This window comes from Oreochromis niloticus, linkage group LG18 (genome assembly GCF_001858045.2).
Source record: "Oreochromis niloticus isolate F11D_XX linkage group LG18, O_niloticus_UMD_NMBU, whole genome shotgun sequence".
Lineage (NCBI taxonomy): Eukaryota > Metazoa > Chordata > Actinopteri > Cichliformes > Cichlidae > Oreochromis > Oreochromis niloticus.
In genome coordinates, this window is record NC_031982.2 from 3,690,954 (window position 1) to 3,708,068 (window position 17,115).

At 38.2% G+C, this 17,115-nt stretch overlaps 1 protein-coding gene across 10 annotated transcripts in view; it reads left to right on the top strand.

Annotated features, from left to right (window-relative positions):
• The window catches only part of astn1 (astrotactin 1), a 418,702-nt gene that overhangs the window by 201,372 nt on the left and 200,215 nt on the right, over positions 1-17,115 (top strand). For all 10 annotated transcript variants that reach the window (XM_025900129.1, XM_019348325.2, XM_019348326.2 and 7 more), the window contains 2 exons: positions 2,352-2,518; positions 8,064-8,258. In XM_025900129.1, coding sequence (XP_025755914.1) covers positions 2,352-2,518; positions 8,064-8,258 — 362 coding nt within the window. The remainder of the gene's footprint in view (positions 1-2,351; positions 2,519-8,063; positions 8,259-17,115) is intronic.

Here is a 17,115-nt window from a genome sequence, read left to right on the forward strand (position 1 = left end):
TATTAATTTCTCAAAAAAAACCACAACATTCTCTCCTGCGAACAAGTCGTGCTTTACGGAATATTTTGTTCACTGTGGTTTGACCAATAACACCGAGGTCAGATGGTGGAATGGCTTCATTAAATATGCAATAGTTATTTTACAAACAAAAAAATAATGATTCTGAGGGGGCCAGGTAGGAACTTTTTATATAGTGTATAATATTCAATTCAATTTTATACAGCGCCAAATCACAGTCACCTCAAGGTAGACCCTACAATAATACATAGAGAGACAAATCCAGCAATCACATGACCCCCTAAGAGCAAGCACTTTGGCAACAGTGGGAAGGAAAAACTCCCTTTTAACAGGAAGAAACCTCCAGCAGGCTCAGGGAGGGGCGGCCATCTGCCACGACCGGTTGGGGTGAGAGAAGGAATATAATATAAAGATATAAATATGTATTTTATATTTCTGCCCCCTTTGGTGTCAGCAATGGCGTCAGACAGGGTGGGATTTTGTCTCCAATTTTATTTAATCTATATGTTGATGATTTGTCCATACAGCTGAGAGCCTGTAACACTGGGTGTATATTAGGCAAAACACTGATAAATCATCTTATGTATGCAGATGACCTGGTTGTTTTTAGTCCAAGCAGTGCTGGGTTACAGGATCTTCTTAATGTCTGTACTGAATATGGTGTGCAATATGACATAGAGTACAATGCTGCTAAAAGTGCTGTTTTGATATGTAGAACCAAGCAGGATAAACAGCTAAATTCCCCTTTGTTTAAACTGGCCCAAAAAACTCTTGAAGTTCATAAAAAGGTGAAATACCTCGGTCACTTTATTACTGAGCAAATGAATGATGATGATGACATATACAGACAACGATGTAAGCTCTATGTGCAGGCAAATACTATTGCACGCAAATTCAGCTTTTGTTCACTTCCAGTTAAAGTGGCTTTGTTTAAAGCGTATTGCACACCGCTATATACTGCCCCCTTGTGGTCATCCTACAAACAATGTAGCATGCAGAAGCTGCATGTTGCATATAATGATGCGATGAGAATCTTTTGCAGGATACCTAGAAGTGGTAGTGCCAGTCAGATGTTTGTAGCTGTGGGTGTTTGGACTTTTAAAGCACTTTTAAGAAAGTTAATGTACAATTTTAGAGAATGACTGGATGGTTCGAGTAACAGTATAATTTTAGCACTTACAGATCCGACAGTGAGTGGTTCCCGTTACTCATCCAGTCTGAGAAAGCACTGGTTAAAGTGTTTATGTATTTATTGATTTATTTTAAGTAATTGTGTTTTATGTATATTATGGTTTTATTTTTTTTACAAATGCTTTATATACTTATTTATCTACATATATATATATATTTAATGGTTTATACCTTGTGTTGGGGGGGGGGGGGGGGGGGGGGGGGGGTGTTGTGTGTGTGTTTCTGTCTTGTTTTTATGGACATGAAGTCTGCCAATAAAGATTGAATTGAATTGAATTGAAAATATTTAATGCCCCACTGTAAACTATTTGCTGTGTTTCAAGGTTATATATGTAATTAAATAGTTATACATATACTTATTTAAGTGATTATACATACATATATATCTATATATATATATAATTAAGTAATTCCATATATACATAAAGTAAAACAACCTTAGACTTTGTCAAAGTGCACTGTGAACATCCCTGTCTTGTGAACATTGTCTTAACTTTGTGAAATCATCTTGATGGAATACGTTCACAAAGGACACCCTTACACTTTTGACTGTAGATTTGTCCTTCAGATAGCCCATTTTGTTCTCATGAACTAAATTACTTTTATAGGTGTAGCTGTGCCGGTGTTCAAGCAGTCTATACAGGTCAAAACTAACATTAAGTAAATCTTGAGGGATTATTTTAGTGTGAGTGTTCTTAATTGCTTCATCATATTTCATCAGAGATTAATAATGAATCAGATCCCCACCTGGGTCAGAACCCAGCAAATAGTTTACAGTGGGGCATTGAAAATCCTGTAATTCTAAAGTTATAGTTAAGACAATACAAATTTACTGGCAATTTAAAACTTGGTGTATAAAGTTATTAATTTAATAATGATTCAGTAATGCTGTCCTCATACTTTTACTTGTGCAGTTTTACAAACAAGACTCAGTGCTTACACACACACACTGCACATGGGAATAGAAATCTAAGTGTTTGCATTCTGTGGCACAGATGTTATGGGATCTGTCTACCTGCCCCATTTGAGATTAGTGTTAATGTGGTAGCTTCACACAGTTTAAGCAGCTCTAGGAAAGTGTCCTTAATAGTAATGTGTAATTGCTAATTTTAGTCATTTAAAACCATGCGTTCGTCCCACAGTGCCCCCCAGGACTCAGTCCTATGAAGGATGGCACCGGGTGCTATGACCACCACATCGGCATCGACTGCTCTGACGGTTTCAATGGAGGATGTGAGCAGCTGTGTCTCCAGCAGCTGGCCCCTCTAGAGGATGACCCGACACTCTACAACATCCAGATGTTCTGTGGGTAAGAAACAACACATTCTGTGCTTTTTATTTTTAATTATTATAGCAATATATTTCACAATTCTGTCATGTTAAGTTTGTCACCTTTTACATGGTCTATGGTCAGTCAATAACAAAAACAAAATAAATCTCTTTAATATGCTGCCATCACTATATATAGAATAGAATAGAATAGAATAGAATAGAATAGAATAGCTTTTTATTGTCACTGTTACAAGAACAGTGAAAGGCAGTTTGGCATCTCTCCATGTGTGTGGAGTACACAATAGCATAAGTATTTACACAATAACAGACAAATTTACATTTACACAAGAAAGATATGTAGAAGTTATACATACACCTGCAAACATACACGCACATACATACATATATGTATATATACATATATGCATCCGTACATACATACACACACATATTTCCACATACACGCTTACATCTATATACATACACATATATGCCATCTAACTAGCAGGTGCATTGAGAGGTGCAGTGTGATGCAGAGAGAGAGAGACAGAGACAGAAAGAGAAGAAAAGTTTCCAGATTCAGGTGATATATATAGTACACTACAGATGTGTATTTGTAACATTTAGTGCAAAATGAGCCAGTATAAAACATAAAGCAGTATGGTGGTGGCACTTTAAGACTCCTGATTGTGGAGTCTTAAATATACCACCATTAACATTTATTAAAGCAAACTTTGAAGTGAGTGTTGAATTAAAAATACCAAAACTAGAAAAAAGGGCTTTAATGAGTTCCATTATGATCCCCTGGGGCCTGATTTATAAAAGTGTTTATCTCTGAAATTAGTTTTAAGATAATACCTAACAGTGTGCTCATTTCTGGAAGATATGGTGCATGAAAGTAAGTAATGCAATTTATGCACCTGTGATTTATAGCTCTCAAATCAACTGAAATTTAAAGAAACCTGCCTTGCAGCTTTTCCTTATACAATGCCAACACAAATGGGGCTTTAGCCAGGAATAGCCATGGACCAAATAGGAATAGCAAACCTTTTGGGACATTAGAGCGGGGTGATTTAAGCCCGGTGACACATATCACACAGTGGACTGTATAGTGGGTTGTAAATATTGTGTCACAAGGCTGGGCAAGAAATAATATAAAGTTAAGGCCCAAACTCCGACTCCAGTACCCTAGTATCATATCATATCATGTATGTGTGTGTGTGTGTGTGTGTGTGTGTGCGTGTGTTATTCTAGTTTATTTTTTTATGATGAAAATTGTTATATAAATGACTCCTTGGAACAGCTTCTTTACCTTCCAAAGTAGTTTCTGCGAGTCTCCAAAACAGATATCCTCATAAGCTGTAATACAGTCACAACTATCCTATCAGTGTCTACCAGTACAGGGGAAACCATTTTAATCTGTAATAAGGCACTTCCTATGTGTTCACTTCCCCATGCACCCTGGGTTATTGCTGTACTAACTCACTGGCATCAATGGCTAATCCAGTCTTGAACCTGAGGGTCATCTGCAATGTGTTTTTGTTGTACATCTTTCACATTTTACTGTTCTTAACTACTAGTTGCAGAAACAGTGTAGAATACAATGAATTATACAGTAGCACAAGTTAGACTCTATGAATATATGAAAAATAGTCCCACGCCTATGTCTTAATACTGGTGCTTGTCTATGTCATTTTATTGTTACAATCTGCACATTGAATTTTGCAGTGATAGATTAACAGCACAGAAACCACACAAACACACAAACCATTAAAACACTTGGTCCAAATGTACAACCGTTTGTTGTTTCAAGTGTAAATTTTGGGTTGACAATGTGGATAATTCTGAATATTTACCTTTCTCAGCTACAACAACACAGTACAATGTAATGTGGTTTACTGGCACTGCATGTAAAAATTACACATTTGCAATTAATTATTGACTCCTTGGAATCAGCTGATTGGTTTTTATTATTTATTTAGTTGTAACATATCAAATTAATCCATCGAAAATGTTACTTTCATACAGTTAAAACTGCATGAGTTACAATCCCTCAAAGTAAGTAGAGATGGGTTTAAATTTGGTCCTTTTTAGTCACATTATTTTTTTCAGCTTTTTTACAAGCCTTCTGAATTATTGAGTACAGGAACAGGCTGATTCAAGAGGATTAATGTGAATTATATCATAGAAAAACACAGCTGATTTAATGACATTGACAGAAACAAATAGTGGAGCCCTGGACGTTGTATGCATTTTCTGTTAATTCAATATAAGTCATTTCAATAAAGTACTTTAAGGTCAACTTTAAAAAGCTCATATAACCACGTGGGATAGGTGACTGGTCAAAACAATTTTTCTATAAATAAATTTCAATGTTAGGGTCAAGATTCTTTCTCTCAGTTTATTTTCTAATAAGAATCATTTAACTCTACTTGTGTTAAGGCCTCAGTCACACAGGCTAAGAAACTGGCCGTCACCCCCTGTTTGACATGACTATATTTAATCATTTTGACCCAGAAGGGCTACAAAATGAGCCTGCTATCAACATGTAGATTAGAAATGAGGCCGTTCACCAAGCTGTGCAACATTCATAAAAATAAAGTATACCCAAAATGTTTTTAAGATTTCTCCATAAAACAGTTAGAAAACAGAAAGAACCATCCAGGGTGCTAGTTCTTATCCCATGATACTGATGCTCAATATTAGTCATAGAAAGCTTGATCATGAGTAGTGTGGTGTTCTTTTAGATTGGATTAGATGAGGTTGGTGTAGAATTTGAACACAGCATAAAGATGTTTTAAATTTAAAAAAAGGAGAAAAGAGAGACTCTTGAATAATTCTGATAAGGCTTTGACATTTCATTGTAATGCAGTTAATAATAGCAATTAATAATAACTTCCACATATAAAAAATAATACAAATCCAATAAAAACTAATCAGACCAGCTTTTTAAACTTTTTTGTGTACTACCTTCAGTCCCTGCTCATATGTGATTCGATACGTACTTGCCTGTTTTCCTCACTTAGTTCTTTAGAAATCAATGAAATACATTTTCTTGGTTACAGCAGACCAACCCAAATCTAGCCTGAAACTAAACATCCAAGTACACAATCCATCAGCATCATGCTGGTCTGGACAAAGTCAGCTGATTATATAACAGACTGCATCTTTGGAATAGAGTTGGTCTGGCTGTGTCTGGGAAAATAAAAACATCAGTGTAACGTGGAACAGACGAGTGAATGGGGAAGTATTTCTTCATGTGAGGTGATTCTTTCATGGTGGTTAACTGACAGAGGCAACATAATGTAAGTTGTCCCTTAGATTAATAGGAAGTGAATATGAATGAGGCGAAGATGACAGAGGAAGAGAATGAGATGATGATGGAGGAGGTTGTCACAGGCTAATTAGTTTTAAAATATTGACCAATTAAGACTACTTGAATGTCATACTTGACTAGATTTGGACCTGCTAATATTTTAAACCACGCTGATGCTGGGTTGCTATCATCATCAGATCATCTCTTCATATGCATATAACTAAAGCGTCTTCAAATGTCAGTGGTCAGTGGTGATCTACAAATGGAAAAGACAAAGCTTTATATACAGATATTAAAAGCAAACTGAACAAAGTTGGCATTTTCATTCTGTCACATGAAGCCTAATAATAACTAGCATAATATTTAGAGTTACCGGAGACGGCCACGAACCTTCTGCTAAGATATGCTGGATATGAAGAGTTTTAATCTAAAGAGATATAAGATGTGTTTAGAATATCTGCAGCTCACGAGTCATTCTAGCATTTGGCCTTTTAGCCTTTGTGCTGTTTGAATGCAGAAAGCTGCCAAGATCTGTTTCTTACTTTTCTCAATAGACGTAATTAAAACAAAAGCAATGAATTTTGATCATCTCCGCTGTGAAATGGCACATTTTTCAATAAACAACACTTTTCTAATTGAACACAACAAGCTGCTGTCATCTTTAGGGCAAACATCATGTTGCAGGCGTGCGAATTTGTGTCAAATTTACATAAGCGGGTGATACAGACTGCTGCTTCATTGAATTCTCAACAACAGCATTTTGTTGTCGTCTCTTCCCATAGTGCAGATGTGGCTAATCCTCCACTTTTCCCATCGGAGACTGGCATTAGCTTTGCGACATTTAGCATCCAGGAGAGAGCTTCTCATAGTGTAAATCCCTGACAGATTATCTTTTTGCTTTCCACCCCACTCCACCCCCTATTTCACTGCCTCCACTTTGTGTGCCTTTGATTCATTTCAGAGTATATACGTACTGAGATGTCAAAACATCATCAATATGAAAGAACCTTGAGAGGACTCTCAGTGTTTGGATTCTAGCTCCTTTCTTGAAATGGTGGATTATATATCAGTTAAGCAGAAATGATTTTGCTGATTCTAGTGAGTTGTGAAGTCATGAGTTGTTCATGCTTTGAACTTAGCAAAAAGAGACTTTTCTGAATACTGATACATGAAATCAGACTTTTTTTTTAATTTGGCAACTGCACAGAAACCAAAACATAAGAAGAAATTACATTTATTAAGTTGTGGAAACTACTGAAAGGTAAAAATGGCATTTTGGCTTTACAGTGGGTATAAACTACATATTTATAACATATTCTACTAACTTCAATAGGTGTGTCTTTCAAATATTTTCCCAATTTTTAGTTAGATTAAACTGGTTGGTTTTGACTAACTTGACCTATTTGGAAGATTATGTGGGAAAGGCTCATATTTTTTAACATGCCAAGATCTGCCTGACATCATCACGGTAGTGTTTGTGGGTAGTTATATAATATAAGCCCTGTCAGGCTGTAGACAGGATTATGCATGCATTTATAGACTGCAGTAAGGGTGCTCAAGTAAGACATGAAGGGGGAGGACCAACCAACATCTGTTTGTCAGCTTCAGTCTGCACCTTTCTGGTAGCCTGTAGTTAGTACATGTGCCTGTAAAATTCTTTGTTTGCTGCAGAAACTATGGGTGTTACCTAAAATGTAATGCATGGCGTGTCAGCTACCAAGTTGTCCTATGTTTGTCTGCATGTGTTTTATTTACCTTCTTTGATATAAGTAAAGTAAGATATTGACTTGTTGACCGTTAGATTGCACACAGATTGTGGAGAATTGTTCTCTCGTCTAAGTAAATATCAAAAGGGCCTCCAATGATTTTTTTAATAGACCAAAGTTGGTGACTTTAGGTAAAGTTAATGTGTTTTTAATTTAATATACTTATCTGCTTTTTAATTGAATTAAAAGGTAGTTATTAAAAGTCTGTGATAACTTTTGTCTACAGGTGTGTCAGATTATTATTGTTGTTGTTGTTGTTGTTTACTTCAACTTTGTTCAGTTTTTCAGTGTGAACATTTTTTTTTTATTTTCAAGAATAAAGATTGATATGCTTAATAACTACAATAAAAGGATTCAAAAGGAAAATGCCTGAGCAGAAAACCTGAAAACAAATAGACAATAGAGTAAGTAATTAAACTGACAGTCAGTGTTGAAAAGAAAACGAAAGAAAGAAGAAATCCATGGATCGGGTAAATGACTTTAATCCCTGTTTGCTGTAGGTGCATCGAAGACTACAAACGCGGTCCAGATGGGAGGTCGTGCCTGCCACTGTCTGAGGCTTGCACTGAGGGAATAGACTGTGGAGAGGTGCTTGATATCCCTGCCAACCAGACGGTGTTTGGGGACCTTTTCTACGGATACAACAACCACACCAAAGAGAGCACCTCTGGACAGATCCTCAAGGCCACATTCAGGTAAGCACATAAGACTTTGGTGAAATGGAGCGTGTGGGACATTGTTCTGCCATTTGTACCTCAGCTGGGAAACACTTGGCGCAGGACTTTCAGCTCCCACAATGCCGATATCACCGTGAATCCTTATCTTCATTTATTTAAGTTCATTTCAGTTTTATTCATATATCACCAATTCATAACATTCCCTACAATCAAATTACCTCATGCATTTTAAACAAGCACTTGGCAACATGCAAAATGTATTTTACAGGATAACACATGAACAAACAGTGTTGTTGCAATCATGGAAATGCTCTGAGTACTGTAGTGTATAGCAACATTTAAAGAGAGAGAGGGAGAGAGACTTTTAGCTTGTTCTCAACACAACCTCCGTACTCACCTTTTTTAAACTTTATGCATTTTAGGACTAAAATTCTAAGGAGTATGTATGTATGTATATTTGGTAAAAGTCTTCTCAGTACAGGTATGACTGGACTAATGTTTGACACACAAAGCAGATTCATAGATCCAAGTCAATGAGCCTTTGACGGGAGTAGAAGAAGTACAACAGAGAGCTGAAAGAAAGACTAAGAACAGCACTAAGGTTCCCAGTTAAAATCATGGCACCCTTAACAGAACAAAATCCCATCCAAGGCTGAACATAGATTATATATATCAACTGCTTGTTAAACACTTCTGCTTGCTGTCTTCACTCAAGCTCAAAATCTATTAGTTTTCCCTCGTACAAGACTGAAGAACAGGGAAGACAGAGCCTTTCATTCTCCAAGGCTCAGGACCAGTTCACCACACCAGCTCCATTTAGCTGACTCTGTGTTAAAATGTTTCGGTTTAATCAGGCCTTCTGTTGATGTTCTTTTTTTTAAATTTAGTTTTAGTTTTACTTTGTGACTTTTCTGTGAAAAATGAGTGTCTGTGAATAAACGTTAGTTATTCAGCGGGACATCCACTGCTGCCTGGACCTTCACCAGGCTGGGCAAAGGATTCAGAGAAAACTGGATAATTATGTGGTCCCAACTGCTTTAGGGACAAACACTTGGTAACTACTTTACTCCACACTCATCCTCTTAAGCACCAACGCCCCCAGATACGGGGCAAAAGGGAGGAGATCGCATTTAGGGTTAGGTGTGCGTGCTTAAGAGGTTAACTTGACACTTTATGAGTGCTGAAAATAAGGTAACTACCACTGCTGCTGGTAGTTACCTGCTTACTAGGTCAGACTGATGCTCTGTTAAATTATATCAATCTACAAAACACTGCAATAAATAAAGATTACTGCTGTAGCTTTTTTCTCTCTCCAAATCTCTATAGCTACTGCAGTGATATCAGTTTTATAAATAATCATAAAGCCCTGATGTTTTTCAGTTTCGCTTTTTAATTGGTTTCACAGTGCACAAGCTCAGACCCCGCCCCTCACACCTCAAAGGCTTTACTTCATTATAGAACTGAATGCCAAGATTTACGTTTGCAGTACAGTGTTTAGTGTGAATGCTCACCAAATTATGTTCCCTTTAGCAGAGAGGCAGACTTGCAATGTATATTGATGCAAATATGAACACACCCGGAATCCATAGCGATAAAGCATACAAGCGGGTGACTTTGTGTTACTTTACAAGCAAAGATGCAACAATAATAACAATGTTTGTTTGTGTCAAACCACAGAAGTAACAGATTTTCATTTACTCTCAGTGGACACAGTTAAGTCACTTTAATGGTGCACAGAAGGACAAATAAAGCCATGGCAACACATCAAAACTGAAAGGAAACAAAAGTTGTTTCTTTCTTCTTTTTTTTCTGTTTCTTTTTTCTTGTTATTTTTAATTGTTGTGCTTAACATAACCACATAATTTAACATATCTGAAGAGGTACCAAATAAATGTTCATATGGTTTTCCCTTTAGGTATAAAAATTCTGTTTTCCCTCAAAGTAATCAGGGAACAGCATTTAACCTCCCCATCTCCATATGTAGAGCTGCACCAACAGTCGGTGTTGTTTGCTCTTTATGACACTTTGTATATTCCATGTTGACCTGGGGTGCCAGTACAAATATGACTTCATTATTATCTGCAATGCTTATGTTCTTCTTTACTGAAAATCCAAAACTTGAGAAGCAACAAACAATACAAGAAAAGGGGAAATTTAATTCCACCTTCATTCACACAGATAATAATCATTGTGCCCAAAGCATTTTTAAGAAACTACTCCGCTGATATTGGTGTTAGTGCTGTGGCTCAACCTTTCAGCTTTTCTTGGAGTAGAATATGGTTCAGGTCACTCAATGTCATAATGGAAGCAGTTCATACATAATCTGGAGGCAAATGTGTCTCCACTGGTTGGAAAAAAGGATCAAATCAGTATCTGTAATGGTTATTTCATGGTGGAGTAAGGATTTTGTTTTAGATTTTATGCCATTTCCCTTTCTGAAAAGGGAAATGATAAAACAGGATGTTTCTACTGGCTGTGTACTATTTAAAACAAATAAAATGCATTGCCTCTTTTGAGAGACCTACTATATATATCCAACCGTACAGGTGAAAAGCAACGCACTGTCCCTCTCATAATTTCTACAGAGATCAGAATGATTAGTGGAGTGCTTTGAGGGTGGTTAATTATCACTCGCTGCATGTGGCAATCATTTCCACTAAACTCAGGAAGCCGGAAGGTCAGCAAAGTCATCTGTGGCCCACGAATTTAATTTTGGCCATGCATGGATTCTGCTGCCCGGAGGCCAATCACCCACTTAGGGATCGACCGCTAGAGTCGTAGAGAGGAAGGGACGCGCGAGCCAGGTTAATAGTTAATATCATCAAGAATCTAAATCTCAAAAGCTCTGATCTCATTTGAACGTGCTCGTGCTTCCTGTTCAGATGAGGTGGTGGAAGAGGAAGGAAAGACTGTTGGGAGGCATGGTTAATGCAAGGCCTAATTATTGGAGATAGCACCAAATGGATTGAAACTGACCAGGAGTCAGCGTGCTGAAATTGAATCTAAGGAACAAATTGGCTTGAAAGTAAAATGAATCAAAGTTGCAGGAAGAAAGCGTTGCATCCACAGATGTGTGTCAGGAGTTGTTCCAAAACCAATAACATGAACATAACTGTAACAGTTTTTTCACAAGTGAATGTTGGCCTTTGGAAATGCGTGCTTAGCTTGCAATGTTATCTGTCACCAAGGAAACTGAATGTCAAATTTAATGATACATAGCAAGAATTACTAGCTGGCGGTCAAGTTTCAAATGAGTGCTAAAAGAGCTGCCTGTAGTTAACATTGCAATGCTGTATTTTATGTAGCACCTTAGAACCTCCAATATATTTTAGTGACAGAAAATCTTGGATCTTAACAAATTCTGTGTTAAAGGGGCAAATTATACACCGCAGGTCTACTTAATGCAAATATCAGCCAATGACATGGTCATGGTGCTAATCCTGTCAGCTAATAACAGGAAACTGAGGTTACAGTTTGCAAGTGTTCACCAAAATTTAGACAGCAGAAAACTGAAGCTGGTCTTATCCTACCATGAAAATGTTCTCATGTGACATTTGGATGGGAGGGTCGGAATTTGGCACGAACGGCATGAAAGCATGGATCCCACCTGCAGTTCAGACTGGTATTGGTGTAATGGTTTGAGGGGCATTTTCTTGGCACACTTTGACCCTCTTAGTGCCAACTGAGCATTGCTTCTGTCCATTTTGCTGAACAGTTAAATGTACAAATGATAAACCATGACAAATGCACATACTGAGAATTAGGACATTTTAAACTGAATGTTTAAATGCTTCTGATTTTGTGAAAGTGAAACAACAAATATGAATGAATGAATAAAGAATAAAAGTGTAACCAGGAAATTCTGCCTTATGTAAACCATAGGTTGCCATGAGCTTCAGCTTTTAGCTGGAACTCATCACAGACACTTAGAGTCAGTGTTTTTCTTCTACTTCTTCCTTTTTCAATCACAGATACACAGACAGAACATTACCAGGCAACATTCCTAATGGACTTCATGGTAATTAACTAGAGCTCATATAGTCTGAAACCAGCCATGTTTGTCATTTTAATCGATGAAAGTCAGCTCAGGCTAAAAATAAAAAGCCTGCTAGCATTACCTGAATGTTTGGTACATTACTCTCTACTTAATACACAGTTTAATAAGAGATTTGCTGACACTGATGCACATCCAGTTATTTTAGTTATTTATTTATTTATTTTGAAGGGAACAGATTTCAAGCCTAATACTGGAATGTAGAATCCAGCATTTTACAGAGTGTGACCAGAGCAATGGATGAAAAAAATCTGAATGCGTAATCTGTTGTTTGTGAGAGCCATGAAATAAATTGCAAGGTTACTCCAAGGAGGAACAGCAGGGGAGGTAGGGTGTCATTTTCCTTTTAATACAGGCCAGTACAGTGGATTTATTTGCTCAAATGTCATTCTTCTCTGAAGCCACAAACAGTGGATTTTAGCTGACTCTCACACCCTCCACTCATTGTAGAGAGTGACACAAAGAGCCAAGTAGTGTGCACCTCTCTGACACGACCCAAACGACCTGTAGTCAAAGACACCTTTCAAACTGCAGAACATTCAATTATAGTATTTCTAACAGACACTCGAGGCTGCAAAAGTGCAAAGATGCAATGACCAGCCTTCGAAAGCCATTGACTTATTCATCAGCATCTACAACATGTGAGCGAAACAGCAATGTGGCCCGTGAGTTCACATATTCCCTCACATATTTGCCCTTGAGTAAACACGAGCACGCAAGGCAGAGGCGAGGGGAGGGAAAATGAGAACCTCCATGTGATGTTCACTGGCACTTCTTCAAAAGGCCCTTACCCCACGGCTCAGGAGTGGCACAAAGCATCTGTCTCCCTCATTCAGTCGAAAGAAGAAGTCAAAATTTAATATTGTTTAACCACCGGTGTGGGTTTATACGTTTGTTTGTTTTTTGCTCGCTCCAAATATATGCTACCATTTTTACCTGCCTGAATTCATTTTCGGTGTCAATGATACACTTCTTTGCTTTTCCTTTTTTTTGCCCACTTTTCCACTTTCATGCACTGAAAGTAAAAAGAAAAAATGGCAAGCATTCGTCCAAGTCAACATTTTGGCTGCTGTTTGAGGAGAAATGCGTGTGCTGGGGAGAAAAACGGAACTGATCTGTGGCCCCGTCAAGGATAGAGAAAAAGTGGGGGAGATAAAAGGGAAGCAGCAATAACAGTGAGCAGGTGGCCAGCAGCACAACACACACATAACACTAACCGGTACACAAACCTGGGTTTTCAGGTATGCACATACTGTAAATGCACGGTTCTTTCTGCTCCAGAGAGCGTCAACACACACGCAGCGCTTGTTTGATTCTCTCTGCCCAGCGTGGTCCGTCTTTCAAGCTCACCAGCCCTGAAATGCTTCTCATGTTTTTTTGGAAAGGGGAAAATACACCCTTCCCCTCGTTGCACAGAAAGCTCGGCATTATCATTTCAAATACACAAGGTTTATTTATTTGATTTCCTAGTGGGAGAGATCCAGCCATGGCATCGTCATTGGCAGCAGGGCCAGTGGGGCACGCGGTGATTTTGGTTACAGAGTGAGATGTGCGTCTGTGTGAAGGAGATCCTATCACGGTGACATCTCGGGGGTGCGATATGATCTGGGTTCAAATTACAGAGCTCAGTGACAGGGTCTCTATCTTCCCGTCTCTGTGGGAGCCAGTGGACTCCAGTAATGAGATGTTAAAAAGCTAACCTCCTCTCATTACTCCTAACAGTGTCCTCCCTCTCCTCTCTCTCAACTCCTCTCTCTATTGCTTTCTCACACGACGAGCTCAGAACAGGTTTTAATGAATATTTTAGTGGCCTTTGTTCTCATTCTGCTGCCTGCTTGGGATCAATGATTAAGACCACACTCCCACCTGACAACCCATCACTCTCTCACCCCACTATTTTGTGTGAGAATTTTTTTTCTTCTCAAACTCCCTCTCTTATTTTTTTGGCTCATTTGTGCCTGCTGTACCACACCCTCGACATGACGCCCTCAAGAGGAATACCTTCATTGACTCAGTTAATTAAAATATGAAATATGCTCGCCGCAGACTAATGGAGACAGTGGGGTGGGAATGGGTTGCTAGTGGCCCTGATTGTCTCTTATTGAAAGCCACGAGTTTATTGAGTCACATAGTCAGGGGGATCGTTGCGAGGAAAACAGAACAGAAAGTGAAAGAACTGTTGTCGTAAATCAAAAGTGTCCTGGTGTTTTGTCTCATTTCACATTTTAATAATTCATCAAACAGGTGGCTGCTTCACCACAGCTCCTGCTAAAGAAGAAGAAAAAAAGTTTTTAGTAAGTTTTGGCAGTTTTGCAAGAGTTCATTGAACTTCAAGAGAGAAAATGAATAATGACATCCCTACAGTGCCAGATGGCTGCTAAATGTTACATGCCATCCTCTAACAAAATTAACAGTGAAAATTGTCAAACACAAATGCAGCGATAGCAGCCACATATCCCACTTCACGTGTATCTATGGGAGAGAAAAATCTAATCACGGTCGTCAGCAAAACAACTGAGATTCAGTCATTACGTTCCCAATTTGTGTGTTTTGTTAAACTGACAGCTGAAATCATGCGTAATTACTTTCAGCAGAAAATGACAGGCTTTTGACTCAGTGTCAGTAAAATCACAGCCATCCTTGTTTGCTATAGTTTTGTAGAAACTACAAATATAGCACTACATAATGAGCTGTGTTTTAATTTTTAGTACACGCTGATGATCCATAAAGAACCAATAAAGAAAAGACAGAGAAGTAAACGTTCAGTATGTTCCTGCTTTAAAGAGTGTGATCAAAGTGTTTCAGGAGTGAGCTTGTAAAAATCGAAAATCTGGCTTAAACTCGTCCGTTGTAATGTCATCTTCTCATGCACCTCTTTAAATACAGCTACATTTTTTAGATTTCTTCTCATATTTTTGGCCTCTTCCCTGTGCACTTAACATCGACCATCAGTGCTGATGAGAGCTCGGTTTCTAGCTACAGCCGAGCAGTTTCAGAGTTGAGAGTTTCTAAGACCAAAAGCAGGGTGGGAGGTGAGGACCAAGACCAGGAGCATGGACTAGAGTAGAACAGAATAAGGTTTTTGTCCACATAAGTGGAAAATCTTCCAGTTGTCATGCTGGTTGTATCTGAACCCTTCATCTTCTAAATTTGGAGTAAAAAGGAGTCACAGTGGCACGTTCCAAATGGTGCAGAAATGCCGGCAGTGGTTTCGAGGCACTGTACCCAAGCAGACTAGTTTGAAGGGGAATGTCTTTAATTGTCTGAGTCATTTAACTTTTAGATTACATGGTTGGATGTAGGACTTACAAGTTAAACATATTTACTGGATTAATGGACTGAAAGGGCAATTCCTAGTTTTTTCCTTCTTTTTTACTTGAAAAAATAAGATATAGTGGAGTAAATAGAAAAACCCATTGTTAGCATGACCACATTATACATTTAAAGCAAGGCTATTTCTAGGTACATTTCTCCACAGTAGTCAAGTACTTTTTCCAGAGCCGTTGCTCTAAGTGTCCAGGAGATCAAAATTCTTTTGTGAATTTAGGCTATCACTCCATATTGCTGACATCAATGAATGATGAGTGTTATGCCATGGGTTTCAGGACCAGACTTTCTAGTTGCTGAATGTAGCTCTTTAAGATTTCAGGCGTTGCTTCTACAAGCACTGAATAAAGCATATAAGCTGTAGTAAAGTAAAACTCTCCTGTACATATTTTATTTGACTGAAAGGTTTCTTTAAAATGCCAGTACCAGTAAGTACAGATTGTGCTTGTCTAAGTCAGATCCCCAGTTGAGGGCTCTGACTCAGGCAGGGTTAAAGATCTAAACATCTGATGTTCCTAAAACGTTTGCATTGTACTGGATATATAATAAAGAAATTTGTTTCAATCCTGATTATTGTTTCTTATTCTACTGTTTCAAAGGTTTCACTTGCATCTAGTTTAGCGGTGCACCAGCAGCTAACTTTGCACTGCATTGCATCTGTTAGCCTGACCTCCTTCTTAATACTGTTGCACCCCTAGCCAAACAATGACCACTGTAATAAAATGCTTCATGGATGCTGGTGTTCGGCGTGGCCACACAGCTACCACTGTTTCCGCTGAAGCCGCTGGCTTCTGTTATTCTCACGCTGTGACTTTCCCGAAGGCAGCAGTTTGTGATCTGTAAATATTTGTGCATTTTTCCCTCGACAACTAAGGCCCAGATCTCTGCATGCATCAAATGGTACATTATGCAGAGTTTATATTAATGGGAGAACTGTCACCAGTATGAACCATGAGGACCTTTCATGTTTTTTTTTAATGGCTGCTGGTATGAATCTTTTAAAGGCGCGAGGCTATTACGCCCTTCTTTTTAATATATCTACACTTGATGTAAAAGGGGGCTGCAACTGAGAAGAGCATCCATTTAGTGTAAGTGAGATGCTCTCTATCTTATTTGCTTAATTTAATATTTTGTGTCAGATATGGTTACTAGCAGGAAATATTTGGAGTATACAGGAAGTGGTAATTTGAAATTTGAGAGCAAGATAAACAGCAGCAAATGAGCCTCTCATCCAGAGATATCTGCACTCTGACAGTAAACGCTTTGCTTCTCACGTCCGATGGTAACTTTTTTTCCTTCGCAAACCAACCATGTTAGTCAGGATGTCTGTGCTGTTAAGTAAGAGAGTGTTTCCATTTATCATCGCCTGCAGTGTTTAAAATCTCCCTGACTGTACGCTACCTTTAAACAAATCTTTAACTTTCAGCCGAAAACATCCTCGTAAACATTATTTATTTTCTTATTGATTTGCATTTAACCCTTATTATTTATCCA